Source organism: Stegodyphus dumicola, chromosome 9, assembly GCF_044657685.1.
Source record: "Stegodyphus dumicola isolate Sdum_Otavi_A_Nest chromosome 9, ASM4465768v1".
NCBI lineage: Eukaryota > Metazoa > Arthropoda > Arachnida > Araneae > Eresidae > Stegodyphus > Stegodyphus dumicola.
Window position 1 is genome coordinate 39,576,821 of NC_140776.1, and position 18,069 is coordinate 39,594,889.

Genomic DNA, 18,069 nt, shown 5'->3' on the forward strand with positions numbered 1-18,069 from the left:
TGTTAAATACATATTAAAAAAAATAAAAGTTCACATTAAATTAAAATTGATTTAAATATACCTTCTTTTGCTTTCACCTTAGCATACTGTATTTCCATTGTACTTCTCCTTTTTGATCTCGGTGGAGCAACAGGAATTTCTTTTCTATACTGCTTTATTGAGTTCAGATCCTTTTGTTCAGTAAGATTTATTTTTGGTAAGCGTTGTTCAGTGGATTTAGTCAAAAAGATATGTTCATAACTACCATCACTATCACTGCTACTAACACTTGGAAAATTTCTAGTTTGTTTCACAGTGTTCATAAGCACTGGCTTGATATCAGACACTTTCTGTTTTTGGCGCATAGACTCAGCTTTTTGTTCCTTTAATGCCCGATATACACTAACATCTGATTGTGAATGAGATAAACCACGGCCAGAAAAAGTCTTTTTAAGTATATCATTATTTATAGCCTTCCTATTAGATGGTTCAGGATAGTTCATGACATTAGGTATATTCTCACGAAGAGCTGGCAGTTTATAGGGCTCATCTGAAGGATGAGATTGTAATGAATGAAGATTTGTGTACTGCTGAGAACTAGATATTTTCTTTGGAACTGCAATAGTAGAAGCACTTTTTTGTAGTAAAGGTGGTGGAAGAGGTGCTTTTTCTAGTTTCCTGGAAGGAAGTTTTTTAGATGATGAAGTTATTTTACTTGGCAAATCTTCAAGCTTTAACTTAATATCAGGGGGCAAAGGAGCTCGTTCGCATTTTTTTGAAGGAATATTTTTCCTTTTCATCTCAACTGAATGAATTTTATTATCAAAACAATACTGTTTTAAAGAGGCATTTTCTATATTAACTTTCCCATCTTTAATTTTACATATTTTACCATAAATTCCACTTCTTTCTGAATCACTCTGCTGCACAACAGTACTTTTAACTGCAGGCGGAGGAGGACATTTGAATAATTCATTTTGATCTGACTGTGAATCATCATTATTTTGAATTTGTTTACTATCATATACCTTTAAATCTGAGACTTTAACTAATTCATTAATATTTACATAATTTGGCATTTTATTTGGAAGTTTTTGTTCATACTCTGTCCTAGAAGATTCAATGTTTGGCACTATAGTATTTCCTTTTTTATTGTTTTGTTTACTTTTATCAGCTTTTGAATTTACCTGAAGATGTGATATGGTTTGATATTTATCTAAAAATATATTTTCATAGCCTTTGGTAACTTTTTGTGGAATAGAAAGCATAGTGTAAGAAGCAGATCGTTGTAAAGCACCAACCTGCTTACTTTTTCGTGGGGATGGTTTAGGAAAATTTTGTTCTGATTTACCTTTCAGACTATCTGCATTTCTGGCACTTGAACCATTTGCTGCTGATGCATTATTTATATTAGACTCTGATACAATCAATGAGCCATTCTTGCATATTATATTAAAACTTTCTGATGGCTGATCATTATCTGGAGGAGGAGGTAAAGGTGGGGGTGGAGGAAAATGAAAAATTATCTCTTCTTCCTTCGCACAGCTATCTACAGCTGATGATTTAGAGACTAAAGTTACAGAATGGACCATCATACTTTCCTTATTACTTTGCTCTGTAAATGAAATATTATTATTTGTTACCAGTGCTGGTACACCGTGAGAATCATTTTTCACATCAGAAACAAAATTATTATCTTCTGTTAATGTTTTAGATGTTAGTTGATTAAGAAGTGCATTTAATTCTACGGCAGCTTCATCCACAAGTTTCTTAGTGCCAGTTACTGTCTGTTCTGTAGATGCTTCTATTATATCATCTGGTTCATGCCAATTTAAGCTAGAGCAAGATTGAGATTTTGAAAGATGTAATACTGAGTTACAACTGCGTCTTAAAGGTGGACTATAACAAACACCAGTTTTAGCTCTGGTTAGAAGTTCTGCTTCAGCTTTTGGTACATCTGGCATTTTTCTACCTCGAGATAAAACTGCACCACCTGATTTTTGCAGCTGGATTATTTCTGAATACTTTTCTTCTGGCCATATCACTTCATAACCTGGAAATTTAGAATGACTTTTTAAGATGGTTGTCTTCTTCTTTTCAGAAGATTCTGATAATTGCTTAACAGCATTTGCAAGTTCTTCCTCCATGGAATATGATTCTCTGGATGTCAAATCAATAATTGCACCACGAGGAAATTTCTTCAGAGTATTTTCAATCTGTTCAATATTTTTCTTCGCAGTAATATTGACATTAATATAAGCATCACTTTTTTCTGCTGGTGCAGCGTTTGTGTTAACTGTTAAATTGGAAGCGTTTGAAGTAAATCCAGTTTCATTAGACAATAAAGAATTTTGGACTCCAGATAAGTTATCATTATCTTCAATTTTCTTTTCTTTTGGATAGTTCTGAAATTCAAAATTTCGATTTTTTCCAATAAGCATTTTCTTGGGTATAGCAGGAGGTTGATCATGTTCTATTGTAGTCTGCTTTTCAATAACATCAATTTCTAGTTTAGGCATCACTGTTATATCACTGACATTGCTTTCTTTCAAAATTGCAGATTTTTGTGATGACATTTTTAATGAGTCTTTGGATTCAGATTCCAAATTTTTAATGGTAACAGCAGATTGTTCAAGCAGTTGTTTGGAATCTAACTTTTTTTGTTCCACAATCACATCTGTTTCAGTGACTGTCACAGCTACCTCCTTTTCTGTAGTTAAAATATCTTGAAGTTCAGTATGATTTATTAATACTTTCTCCTGTTTAGTGTCAGATTTTCCAGTTGATGTCACAGAACCAGAAGGCCAAAACCCTTTTTCAGTTTTTGGATTAATTGGAATAATTTCTTCTGGAACAGGACACGGCAAGATATTTTTGATATCTTCAATCTCTGCTGCTACTTTGGGAAGTTTCTGGTCATCTTTAACTTCTGTATAAAATTTAGAATTGCATACTTGAAGATTGGAATCTGGTTCCCTAGCATCAAAATTTTTTGGACTTTCTGGACTACTCAATGGGGTTTTGAGACTTTTCTTCCAAGGTGTGATAGACTGTATAAATGGCAACACCTTATGACCAGGCTTTTTAATAGAGCTCTTAGTCTGCAAGGTAGATGATTCAAAATTTGTATAAATTGGTACTGCTTTGTTTTCTGTAAGTTCAGAAGTTGTCACATCATCTGCTTCACTATACCACATTGTAGATACATCCTTGCATTCATTTTTATTTAAATTACTGAAGAAAGGCAAGAGTTTGGGAGGTTTACTGATACAAGTAGAGAGTAGATCATTATGCTTATCCTTTTCTATAGTCTGCTTATTTGCTGTATCTTTAGGGGGAGGGGGAGGAGGAGGAGGAGGAGGAGGGGAAGAGCAATCATCAATTTTTTCAGTTGGTTTGACTATAGCTACAACACGAGGAAAAGATGATTTATCATACCACATGGATTTCCCCATTGGATCAGAATCTGGTGTCTTGGGTTTATAACTGACTAAAGGTGGTGTTTCATTAATGCAAGTAACATGATGTTTTATTGAAGTTGCTGACTTTTCAGCCTTCGATTTTGAAGGTGTATAACTTTGAAAAGTTTTACTTAAATTAAAAGATACAGTCCTTGACAATGTATTTAAACTGTCTTTAAAGTTCTTCATCGTACCAGTACCTGATTTTCTATGCACAGATTTATCATGTGGTTTAGAATTCATTTCCCTTTCTGATCTAACTGAAGAGGAACGGAATTTTCTTGTCACCATCATAAGGATTGATTCTCTTTCATGTGCTGAATTTTTATCCATACAATTAAGTGAAGGAGGGGCAGATCCAGCTCTTGAAACATGTTGAGAGTTATGTCTGAACAAAGAGCGCTTAGAGCCATCAGTAGAATTTCTGTAAATACTTGATCTTTCAAATAGTGCTTTCAATTTAGAAATGCTAGGTCTTCGCACCACAGTAGCTTTACCAACTTTTTTCTGGGTTTCACAGGATTCTGTATTTTCTACAGAAACATCCTCTATTAAATCTGAAAAAGCAGATTCAGTTTTTGATGAATAAGATGGATAACTTCCTCGGTTATTTAAAATGGTTTTGCTAGAATGCCCACTATTCATGTGTAAGATACAATTACTCAGCTCGTGCAATGGTTTATCTTCAGTATCAACACATGTACCTGCTATTTCCTTTCTTTTTAAGAAATTAGAGACTTTTGTTTCATATTTGATATTATTTAATTGAAAAGACGGACAATCAGATTCGTTCCCAGGAAAAAGATTTACATCACCTTCAGGACTACTGTCATCTGTTCCTAATGACACTTTATCAACAAATGGATCAAAAGAATTTATTAACTTGGAAAAACTACCAACACTGGGAATATCTAGATAGGCTCTACCACAATTTGGTCTAACATATATTTCATCTTCATCAATAAATGGGATTGTATCTTCACTCGTATGTTGTGATAAGCATGAGTTACGAGAGAAACTGCATTCACTGCTTTTACTGCTATTAATAATGGAATCAGAGCTAACTTTTGAAAGACTAGCATCAACTGATGATCTGTGATTTAAAACAACACTACTAACAGTTTTACTTTGAGAGCTATCATCATCTGAAGGGGCCTTCTCTTTAGTTTCACTAAGTGGAGAACCTTATAAAAAGAAAACAAATACTCTTATTATATACAAAAATCAAAAATTATAATTTATAATTTAAAAGTACATTTTTAAGACATACAGATACATAAGAAAATACTAAAATAATAATAATAAACTTAAGCATAAAAATATGATTCTCAGTTTGAAAATATTTTTAAAAAATCCTTGATGAACTTAACTTTTCAGTTCAGACAATATTAATGTCTGAGATGAGCAAAAACTGACCAAAACATAATTCAAAGTCCATTAACATTGCCAACATGTAATCTACACTATATTCACAATATTTTAAGTCTGATAATTAGCTAGAGAAAATGAAATTATTAGCTCTCAAGAAGAGATTTTAGCTAAAATGAACTTCTTAAATATATTATTACAATGCAATGAATTAGTTACATGAAGTATCATGCATAAATACATCAAATAACAAAAACTATACATTACAGAATTTTTAGTGTAATAAAAAGTATGTAAATAAATTTAGTTCAGAAAATAAAGATCTTCATTTCCTATGAAAAAGTAAATTTTGTTCAAGGAAAAATGTACAAGGAAAATAAAGCATGATTCTTACGTTTTATTTAAATGAACTGAAACAAGATGAAAAATATTTCTTACATTCTGATCCAGACTGCTGACTTTCTGTTCTGATTCTGTCAATGTTTTCTTCCTGTACAATTTCTTTATTTAAAGAACAACCTTTATTCTAAAATATCAAATAATATAATAATAATTCATATCAATATTCATAATAAATAATAATTAAAATTATTCAAAGTGTAAAACAAAATTTATTCAAGTAAAATGCATAAAATATAACTTTAATGAACATTACGTCTTTCTTTGACAGAATTTAGTACTAAATACAGAAGATTTAAAAGAAAATCAAGAGGAAATTTTTTTAAACCTTCATCAACTCTTTCCACATTAGAGGTTCACCATCTTCATCAATATTTTCATATGTATGATTATCTATAACATTCAGCTGTTGCTCAAACATAGTAGCAACAGCTCTATGAGCAAGCATATATTGTTCCTGTAAAGAAAAATAACAATGAATATAGCTTATCACTTTTTACATTAACTAATTATGCAAATAAACAATTATATTACAGAAATTAATCAGACAGATTAATGGATGTACAGAAATTCAGGAATTCTCCAGAGTTCCCTTTGTGCCTCTGGCCAACCTATGGACAGAGAACATTTAAATGTGTATTCCACACTTAGTGGTTTTATTTCTGTAATCCAAAAGTATTGGGAGCATGATGACTAATAGCTTCAGTGTTAAAATCTATGCATTTGCAAATAAATAAATAATAATAAATAAATAAATAAAATCTGAAAGCTTTCAGATGGTGTAATGTAAATTCTGAATTCAGATTTTACATTTTGCTCAAAGGGACACTTTTTTTAATGTTTTGTGCATTACGTTTATTTATTAAATATCACATTCTTCACATTTAAAAAACAAAATTCAGTTTAACAGCAATATCACAAAATAATTTTAAAATGAGCATATCCTTAAGAATTTCTGATACACAGTCTCGCGTGCTGGAAATAAAAAAAAAATTATTTATTTATTTATTTACTTTTTGTATAGTTTTGCCATTACTCACTTTGAAATCGTTGATTTTGTTAATAAAAGATTCTTTTAAGTTTCACAAAATAAGAAATAGATAATAAACTAAATTCCAGACATCTATATTCAAGTGGAAATGTACATTATTCAAAACTTGATGGCTCTAGGTACCGTTGTTTTATCACAATGCGAGAAACATACATACATTTATGCAGATCCTTCATTATTTAATTTTTTTAATGTAATACAGGGCTCTAATATTTGGTGGCAACAGTTTGAAATGTAAATCAACGTTTATAGTGAATCAATGCAAAATGCCAAAATTAAATTAATAGTCCGTCTGGGCAAATTGCCCCTTATTATATGCATATATCAATAAAAAATAAAATTATAATTACTTTTGTAGATGACAAATGTTCAAATGTTTCTTTTCAAAAAGTAAAAAATCTGATGTATATACCACATGACTTCCTTGTATGGAATATTAAATTATACGCACATTTTGCTGCACTTGATTTAAACTTATTTCCTCGAATTTGATTAGAGTTATATTTTCTTATTCAATTAATTCAGTTCTCACTTAGCGGGAAGGCAAAAATACATAAAATCTCAAAATATGTTTATTAAAAATTGAAAAATATATTGGAAAATATAAAACAATTTTTACAATTTAAATTAGAGTTTCTATGCAAAAAGAAGCAATTCAGCCAGCAGGCAAGAAGGAAAATTTTTTGGTGCACAAAACTGAAAGTTTACTTTTGGTCCCATTCGGCAAAAAGACATATAAAGTGCAGAAACTGACTTCATTCACTATTCTGTTAAGTTTCAAATGTAAACAAATATGGCTACTACGGTTAACCCCTTCGCACCGACTGTCACGTCTACGTGCCAGCAACGAACACACTCACCTACCGGCCGACACGCAGGCGTGCCAGAGCATTTTCCCGTTTACTACCGACTGTCACGTATTTGTGCCAGTACCCTGGAACGTTTTAGAAACTATAATTTCTGCCACAAGATGGCACTGTATATCCATATGGTTTCAGATACATGTACATTAGACCTTCTACTCAAAATGAGAGAAGCATGACTCACATACATGTGTTTTTGATTATATAAACAAACGGGGAACTAAATGTTTCCGAATGGCGTGATTTATGACGTCTCTATAAATCGCACTTTATTCGCACGTGATAGTTGTTTATTGTAAGTAGATGTTTTATATGCGCTAAAGCGTTGAGTATTTCGGTTTACAGTTCAGTTTTTAGAAAATAATTAGATATTGTTAGACGTGAATTCTTTCTGTTTTTACCGTTGCAATGTCCAAGCGTCAAAAATGTTTAACAGAGCATGAAATAGCAGAAATGATGCAAAATATTTCAGATATTGATTCTGAAACATTAACTGAAAGACATTTTCCAAAACTTTGTTCAGAAGAGACTGATAAGAAAATGAGACGACGATTCTTCGTTTGTTCACATTCCCAGAAAAATCCTCCAAAACGGCAAATGAGTTATTACGAGTTCAAGGAATGTAATGTAGGACTGTGTGTAGATCCCTGTTTTCAAATTTTTCATACGAAAAGAGAATTTTAAGTAATATATTTAGTTTTCAGATATATAATGTTAAAAGTCATAAAATGGTGAGTAATTAAAATAAAATGTGTAAAATATGCATTTAAACAAGAAATAAGGTAATTAAAGTATATATATAAAAATATCTATAAAGCATAAGCCGTTTAAATACTCTATAGAGCATTATTAAACAATGCGTTGATACTTCGGAAATTTCATGGATTTAGGCTTAGTAGCAAAAAAGCCCCCGGCCCTGGAGAGACACTCGCGGAAGACACTGCCGGCCTCTGCAATAAGCGCGCGTTTTCACTACCCGGCTCGAAGGGGTTAAAAAAATTAGGCTTAATCACACTAAACTTCCAAATTGTTGATAATTCTACAACTACTGCATGCAGATTAACTAAAGGTATAAAAACCTTAACTGGAAGACAAGAACAACATAATTCAATCATTTTTAAAGCAAAAAATGCACAATTTACCAACTTATAGCAGTCGATTGCAACTAAAAAGGGAGGTGCACAACTTCATGTTATAGAAGTCCCATATACATAATTTTAACTTTCTGAGGCTACTCGTTTTTGAGTTACGCATGATACATACATACGTAAGTATACATAGACATCATGAAAAAAGTCTCTTCTGAATCTATTTTAAATCTGTTTTATAATTCATTTTGGGAAAAAGAGTCCTTTATTATGTCCTTATGTACAGGTGTCATGCAAAAACATCGTTAAAGTGCATTCAATAGCAGTCAGAATGGATATTTTCATTGAAATATGATACCCAAAAATTTTCGTGATTACAATATTTCCTTTACTTCATACAAGAAAGTAAAAAGGACTACAGTAAGAAGTATCATATTTATAATAAAAAAATCAATATAATAAAAATTATTATTAGATATAGATCTCATTGGAAAACAAATCATTTATAAAACACCTTTTTCTTAACCTTTTGCACATAAATTAAAATTACATTGAACTAAAATAACTATGAAAATCTAATTTATCTTACTTATTTTTATGATGCAAATGAAGAAAATATGCACCTAAACAATCCAAAAAATAAGAAGGATCTACATACATGTGATGAAAAAGACATAGCAGAGTTGATGCAATAGAAATTAGAATGTTGAATTTGCAATGAACAGCAAACTTGAACAAAAACAATGAAATAAGCAATATCCCTTAATACAAATATTAATTATCCTAATAAATAAATTAACCAACTTCCCTTTGCCAAATCTTAAGAACTCAAATGGTATAAAGGGAATTAAGAACTTCGTTTCCTAAAAAAATCACTCAAAACTTTTAAATATCTCAAAAACGGTGAAATGAGCAATAAATAACATAAAAGAATACAAAAAAAAAAAAAAAAAAAAAAAAAAATTCTGAAAAGCAAAGTATAATTAATGATATTATATCTTATATTTTCAAGAGAAAAAAATTACAATGAAATAAGCTATATCCCTTAATACAAATATTTATTATCATAATAAAAAAAAATTAACCAACTTTCCATTGAAGAAAAAAAATCAGGAAAACTTTTCAATATCTTACAAATAGTGAAATAAGCAAAAAAAATATCATGGAAGAAACTCAAAACAAAAAATTCCACGCAGAATTTTACTCTGCAGAATAACTTTATCAAAAATAAATAAATAAATAAATAAAAATGTATTATATATATATAAAAAATGACAATAAAATATGCCAATTTCTTAAAAACAGTGACATAAGAAATACGATGAAAAATTGTTGCCAAACCCATATTTCTAGAAGAATGAAACTATTCAAAATAATGCGATTTCATGAAAAATCTATCAACAATAAGAAAGGAAAATTGTTGCTAAAATCATATTTTTAAAGATGTGAGATGTGAGAAGTGTACTCGGAAGCTTCATTTAAAAATTTTTTTTAAAAATACAAAATATTATCATTTTTTCAAAATTCTTTTTGCAAAAGCAGTAGCCAGGATGAAAGTTTAACGTGTCCAAAAATCAAAGAAAAATAAACTGTACATTTTTTAAAATAAACTTTTTTAGAAAAAATCCCGTTGAAAAGATGTTAAGCTCCCTTTGTTAAATAAATTCGTGAATCGATTTATTGAAACACGAAATTTATTTTAAGTTCGTAAACTAGCTAAGTGCCTACGTTTCATGATGATGTGAAAATGGAGTGTGTAGAGTAAAATCTCGCTTTCCTATAGCCCATTATGTCTCAAAATGACGCGATTTTGTCACAAAACATAACATAAAAAAACTAATTCAAATTTCGAAAAAATTGCTTCGAAGTGCACTGGCTTTTGTCTAGATGCACCTATGTACCAAATTTCGTAGCCGTGGGTCTATTAGCTTACGTGCAACGCGAACGAAAGAAACACACATACAGACAGACTCTTTCTTTTATTATATGTAGAGATATTAAGTTAAATTTTCTTTTTTTATTGTAGAATTTTAACAAAATTACATCTTTATCTTAAAATCAGCTACCAACTCAAACATTAAATAATGTTTCATAAATTTTGTCCAAAATTATACTAATCACGATATAAAAAATATAGCTTTAAGAAAGGCTAAAACTCTCTTTTACTAAATATAAAATCCGACATGAACACCACAACTTTCTTGTATAGCCTATTAAATTAAACACATTTTTTGCAGCATTTCATTTATGCTTAGTTCCTCGAACTTCATAAAAGATATATTTTCAATTAATTCAGTTCTCACTTCGTGCCAAGATAAAAAAACATAAAAACTCAAATATCTTCATTAAAAATTGTCAAATACAGAAAAACATAAAACATGAAATACAGTTAAAAACAGTTTTAAAAAAATTTTTTTACAATTAAAAATACAGTTTCTATGCAAAAAAAAAAGCAGTATGGCCAATGGGCAGAAAGACAGACTTTTCCTGTGCTGTAAACAAATGGTGGCTTCGTTAGGCTTAGTAGCACTTAAACAAATTTTAAATTGTTGATAATTCTACAACTATTGCATGCAGATTAAGTATAGGCATAAAAACCTTGACCGAAACATAAGAATAACATAATTCAATCACTTTTAAAGGGAGAAATGCACAATTTACCAACACATAAATTAAAAAAAACTGAGCTCATCGAACCAGGTAACAGATTGTGTGTGTGTGTATATATTACCTAATCTGTTCGTATATATATTGCAACCAAAAAGGGAGTTGCAGAACTATATATTATAGCTGTCATTTATACAAAATTTCAACGTTCTGAGGCTCGTAATTTTTTAGCTACAAAAGATGCATAGATATGTATGTACAGATGTCATGAAAAAAATCACTTCTGAATTAATTTCAAATCCATTTTACAATCCGTTTTGGGAAAAAGAGTCCTTTATTCTGTCTGTACGTAGAGATGCCAAGCAGAAACATCGTTCAAATGAATTCAAGAGTGGTCAAAATAGATATTTCTGTTAAAATATAATATCTGAAATTTTTTGCAATTACAATTCTTTCTTTAGTTCATACAAGAAGTAGAAATGCCTATTATGCCCAGGTATAATATAAATCAATCCAACAAGCTTTTGTTAATATTTACATTATACAGCACAAAGTCTGAGATCCAGAATAATCAGGACTTCAGCAATTCTGGATTTTGAAAACTTCCTAGTTTTAGATGATCGGTTTAAATGCAGTAAAGATGAAGAAGAGGAAATGTTTAGTTCAGACAGAAAATTACCAACCCCCCACAACCATTTAACAGCCGAAAGTGTGAATGTGGACAATAACACGTCAATCAATGCATTGTAATTTGCCACGGTGCAAATCACTAGCCAGCAGGTGTTTGAAAATTACAAGCAGAAATCTCAGCCTGTCTGACAAATCATATTTGTAGCACATCTGCCCCTTTTTGTTGAAATATTCTCCCTTTCTCTTGCTGTTTGTTGTTGTCACACCTCTCACTTGTCTGACAGTAACATCAGAAGTAGCCCACAGAATTCATTGTGGTAAGGAGTGCAAGACTGCACCTGTCATTGGAAAGATTCTTGAGCACCTTACAGGTCACGGTATGACTTCGCTCAGTTCCATCCAATTTTGATGAAGAGCAGCCTGGGTGGAAAGATCCGAGGGTTTCCCATCCGTCTTTCCCTACCACCAGCTCTCGAGAAGACTTTCAGCTCACAGCATATTTACAGTACCCCCATGTTGCATAGACACTATTCATTTATAAGCATCCACGCATTCTCCGAAATTCAAATTTGGGCCTTTCGATTGGGAAATCAGCATCGCTAACCACTATCCCTATTGGGCAGCTCTCCATTTCTAGACTTCATATCGGAAGGGAGGTCAATGCTGGAAGTCCAGATCAGAGATCATTCTGGTTACTGGATGTTCGAATTTTGGACTTGGTACTGTAGTAGTTAAACAGCAAGAAATAATATATTTTAATTAAAGAAATATGATACTTAAACATGTATCTAAGTGCATTTTTTAAAATTCATTTACTAGTTTCAAGTCAGCAATAACTACAAAACAATAAAAATGTACACATATAATAATCACTATTTGTGAATTCTAGTTTTAAATTTCAAATGGACAACATAAAATAAATAAATACAGCTACAATGGCAAACAGAAAATTAACAGCACTCTTCTCCATAGTAATTATAAATCAGTTTAATTTAATTTTATTAGTTTCAGGAAAATAGAAAACATCATTTAAATTATTTGCAAAATATTTAAAATCAATGATGAAGTTTGCGAGAACATATAGAATCAGACATGATCACCCAAATGATTAAGAACATTTAATTTTCATTTCATATTATGCATTAAAAAAAAACCTTCACACATATTACTTTACAAAATTATGGCAATTTTAACAGAACACTTTATTTACCAACATTCCCGATAATTAAATACAGTTTCATAAAAACTTGCTAAACAGATATTACTCCTCCTATCTAAGTATTTTTAATACAGTAACACAAATACAATTTTAAACCTACTATAAAAATAACTTTTAAAATCAGTACCTTTCATGTAGCCTCCAAAAGTAAGCTTTAAGGGAAAAAAGAAAGAAGACTATAAACTCAAGCTACAATAAAGACTAATGAAGATATTCATTAAAAATTATAAGATTCTTTGGGGAGTGAAGAATATTCTCAAATAAATTATTTATGTCTCTCGTATAAGCTACAACAATTACTATATAGCAAGATTAGCAGTATACCACAAGTAAGGAAAAGCTGTAAAAATCTTCTGCACTTAATACAGAAAGCATATTCAGAAAGTGGTATCCATTTGGTAAAAAGGTTGACTGAATGAAAGCTTTTTCTTTTGAAACTGCATGCCTTGGATCAAGTTAGGTTAATTAATTAAGGCAAAGAAAATCAAGGGCTATCTGCCTATGGGAAGGAATGCCTTCATGAAGGACTTTCTAAGGGAACTGGCTTGTATGTTACACATGGAAAAAAACCATGAAAATCCCAATGCCAATAGCCTATTTGATGGAATTTAAACTCAGGCTGAATTACCAATGTTTAGTGACTGAAAATGTCAATACTAACACCCTTTTCGCCAGAATTTGAGCCCAGGCTGAACTATCAATATTTAGCAACCTTACTTTTCCATCACTAGTGAGCCTTAGATTATTACCAAACAGAGGACAAAATGAGACAAGTTTTTATGTCATACATATCTGCCAACAATCTTCTGATGGAAGGTCACTCTGTCTGCAGAAAAATCACCAGGCTATATTCAGTATCACTTTGAATTAGCTAGTTTTCAGGTAAGCTGCAGCTTAGTAGAAGTTATATTTATGGTTGTATAGTTGTAATGGTTGTGTGTCATCCTTATGGCTGTGTGGTTTCTATGAGTAGCCAAAATGAAACAGAAAAATCTAAAATCCACTAAGTGTGAAGTGCCAGCTGTCATTCTGTTTTTTTCACACTAAAAATATTTGGCCAATAAAAACTCACCACAAATTATGGAAATTTATGTGCTAACGTGACAGAAAAATCAAAATAAGATAATAGTGTTGGAAATCTGAGAATAGAAGGGTCAATATCATTTATTACAGTTGAATTTTTGGCATAGTATGGATGAAATCAAGTAACTTGCAAGGATATCACCATTCATGAATTCCATCTAGTTTCCATGGGTGTTGCAATCTATTATGCATACATCATTAAGTACCTAAATTACTATAAATTAAGTGCTGGGCAAGGTGGATGCTATATATGCATATAAAGATAGATAAAAGAGTGAGAAAAGTTGTATTTATATTTCTTACAATAAGTGTAATTGAAGGTGATAACTTTATGCTCTAAAACTTTTTATTGAAGATTCAGGAGCACCTGACTGGCAATCCAAACCTTAATGAAGATACAATTAGTATTATATTGTAAAAGAAGTTGAGTGAAAAAAAATGTTCATATAATTGACGATTAATTCGCTCAAGTTCAAACTGTTTTTTTAAGTGATTAACTATATGAGTATTTTAATAAACAGGGAATGTATTTAAAATAAAACTGATAATGCTTTTAAAAGCTTTGAATTCTATGTTATTGTTGTTGTGAATAAAATCACTTGTCTGACCTCATCATCAGAACCAGCCGACGAAATTTGAATTCTGTACATAACTTGACATAATTCAATCATAATTTAAAAAATAATACTAGAGCTGATTTATTTTATGAAGTTCATGTGGTTTTGAAAAAGGAAATGATTGAATATTTTCTAAATCATCTCTTCCAACATTTTATATTACTTTATCTTTCTAATTTATCATTTGATTTACTAAGCTGATCCAGGAAGTAAGTTCTGTTTGCGCATATCTTCCGCATAACTGATAGCACGAAGGTTGCGTATGCATGTTTATATCATTAAACTCGAGAATGAATTAGCCTAGCATTTTGTTTGTTTACATTAATACCTGAAAATACTGCTTGTTGATAATCACGCATAAAATAATCGATCAACCTGCCAGCTGGGATGTAGCAGCCATTATCAAGTTTTCAAATGTGAGAAATGCTCCACCATATGAAATTTATCATCAGATAAGTAAAACATATGAATGTGGAGAAAATGCAATAAGTGAAGATATGATGTAAAAACGGGTTAGGATGTTTAACGAATGAAATAAAAATGCCTGCGATGAAAAGGTAGCGGTTGATCAATAAAGAATTGGTGTGTTGTATCGACGAAAAAGCTCATTCCAATGGGCGATTCCCAATTTCTGTTTTGTCAATATATTTTTTAAACAGTTCATGATCTTGATTACATGAAACTGTGACTACTTGCACTATAAAAAACTGTGTTTGTGGTGGGTACTGAAAACGCTAACAGAGGTTCAAAAACAGAAAATGATGGAAGCAGACTTGGAGTTTTTGCAGCATTATGTAACAAAAGGAAATATTTTTCATATTTATGTATTAAGTATTATTTCATATTAAGTATTATCACAGGTGATGAAACATTATTTTTTACAAGACACCTGAAATGAAACAAAACTCACTAGAATAAGGGCATACTGGTCAGACCTCACTTTGTAAGAGATGATGAAATTAAGGTAAACGTCAAAAAGTCGTTCAGGTCTCAGGCAGACAAATTTTTTAAAACAGGTATGTTGCAATTAGTGCCAACATACAACATATGCCTTAATTTACATGGTGAATATGCCAAAAAGCAGTGTAAGGGATGTAGACTTTTCTGTAATAATATACAAAAGAAAACAAATTGATAATCTTTTTTAATAACCAAATGCTGCTAACTTTCTAGATGAGCTTTGTATATATATATAATGATATTAATGGACTAATACACACTGCACTTCTACTTTAGTATTTTTCTTTATTATATGTCAGAATCTTAATATAGTAAACCCACTAGATGAATCAATAATTGCCATTAACATTAATTACCTTCTCTGATCACTTTCTTAGAAGTCCAAAATGAATTGGAATCATGGGTTTACCACGGATTCTTGGAAAAGATTCACTATAATGCTGCCATGACATCACATTTGTTAAATATCAGCTTCATGAAATAATAATAATAATAATAAAAGGGTGAATGATTCTGGTTGATTTGCTGAATTTTTTGGACTTACTTATTTAATTCTGAAGGATGAAATCATTATTTACACTACCTATCTTTTCTTTATTTTTCTGTTGAATTCTTTATTTTCTTCATGATGGTTATATAAATAAATCACTATATTCTAATAAATGAATTTAGTTTTTAAAAAGTATGAATACTACTTAAAATATAACGTTACCTTTTGTACCCCTAAAGGAGTTAAAATGAAGCAAAAGATGCAAAATAATCTGCACTCAAGCAAGTAGTTGTGTAAAGAATCTAACTCTAAGAATCCCCCTAAAAAAATCCTACACTACCAACTTATTTAAAGCAGAAATTTAGAGCAAAATTAATGACATTTAATTTCATCATACCATAGAAAAATAATATTAATTATATATTTCCTGATAGACAGAATGCATAATGCATGGTAGGAGATGATTAAAAAATAATTTTAATAATTTATATGAAATCTGCCATATATTTCATATTAATAAACTTGTATAAGTTAAATAAATGATATACCTTGGTTTGTATCATAGCTATTCTTTGGCGACGCAGTTCTAATGCTATATGAAACAATGAGAAATCTTCATCTAATTTCTAGAAAAATAACACAATTGAATGCTTTGGAAATAACAGAATGACAAAAATTCACACTGCAGATCACTCATTATGAAAAACTGTTAAAAAAGCAACTTACCCCTTGCCTCAGACAGGCCCATACATAGTCAACTGCACATATTGTACCAGTTCTACCACATCCAGCACTAGAAAAAGGGAAAAAAAAAAAAAAAATGGCATACATGCTTGCAAATTTTCTATCTTATAACGAAAATAATAATAAAAATTACACATTACATGAAAACATGATAAAAATTATTACACAGTAACATATTCCTCTTAAATAACAAAGTTATTTAACTTGATGTTAACAACATACTCAGTAATTTTTAACTGTTTTCAACATTTTAAAAGTTGGTGGTGTAAACTTACTTTTTTTTTTTCCTTTTAAAGTGCTTTTAATTTCTATTTTATTTTCAGTACTTTAGGTATTGAGATAAGAATACACATATCAAATTAAGGAAAATGGTACAATTACGTTAAGAGCGGCGTTAGTTGAAAATGCACCAACAACTCTTCCAAATATTTTGGCTCAAGAATTCTAGTTTTTGTTTGAAATGTTATCGCTCATTATTTTGAATATTTTTTATTTACAATTAAAATATCGTGTCTCAAGATTTCTAGTTTTCGTTTGAAATATTGCCACTGGTTATTTTTTTGCCCTATTTCGCCATTTTTTTAGTACGATGGATTACACAATTTGGCAGTTACCTAATGACGAACAGGCTGTCATAAGACTCTTTCAGGATAAAGGAATAATTCATACCAATAGACTTGGATGACTCAAACAAAGCACCTATATGGTGTTGTTACATACATTCTTGTTGTGGAAAAAAAAAAAAAGGATTGACAACCAAAACATAGTTTGAAGGCTCACGTCTTACTTTCCTCAATGTCGTTCGTTTCATCTGTCTGTGATGTCAAGAATTGATGTCGACTGAATTTTGTGAACTTCAATTAGAAATGAGCTATAATACGATAGTAGATTGGAATAACTACTTGAGGGGGGTATATACAAATAGTCTGATGTCTCGAAAAAGAATTAAAATCAGTGGAACCAACAAAATCACAAAAATAGATATATCGTAGAATATCTTGATGCTGTCATACTGATCTTAAAACAACAAAACGGACTAGATTACATGAACAAGTCTCTATGAGACATCATTAAGTCTTTTTACAAGAAGGAAAAACAACATTGGACATATTCTTCCAGAACAATAGGTATTCGAGGGTTTTTGTCAGAAAAACAAAGAATGTTTTCTGGTCGTCGTTCCTGATTGTTGTGCTGCGACATTGATGACTGACATTCAAGAAAACATTGCGCATGGCAGCATTATATTGTTAGACTGCTGGAAAGGATATAAGCAAGAAGAACTAAGAAATGCTGGGAATGAACATTTCACTGTGAATCACAGCTATAATTTTGTAGACCCCGAAACTGGATGCCATACCCAAACTGTGGAGCGATTGTGGAACAGTGCTAAATGGAAAAATAAACATGAGCAGAGCACTGCTTGCCACCATTTAGAATCATATTTAACAGAATTCATGTGGCGTCGACTACATTAAAAAACTCAACATTTTTCTGCAATCCTGAATGATAT

The 18,069-nt window shown here is 30.8% G+C and overlaps 1 protein-coding gene across 2 annotated transcripts in view; it reads right to left on the minus strand.

Annotated features, from left to right (window-relative positions):
• Positions 1-18,069, minus strand: part of LOC118183792 (uncharacterized) — a 130,133-nt gene that overhangs the window by 22,718 nt on the left and 89,346 nt on the right. The window contains exons 7-11 of one of the 2 annotated variants that reach the window (XM_035353395.2): positions 16,542-16,608; positions 16,364-16,441; positions 5,536-5,664; positions 5,247-5,334; positions 62-4,624 (exon numbers count right to left, since the gene is read on the minus strand). In XM_035353395.2, the coding sequence (XP_035209286.1) occupies positions 62-4,624; positions 5,247-5,334; positions 5,536-5,664; positions 16,364-16,441; positions 16,542-16,608 (4,925 nt within the window). Of the gene's footprint in view, positions 1-61; positions 4,625-5,246; positions 5,335-5,535; positions 5,665-12,792; positions 12,818-16,363; positions 16,442-16,541; positions 16,609-18,069 lie in introns of those variants that run through there. The other variant, XM_035353396.2, reaches the window with a different exon arrangement.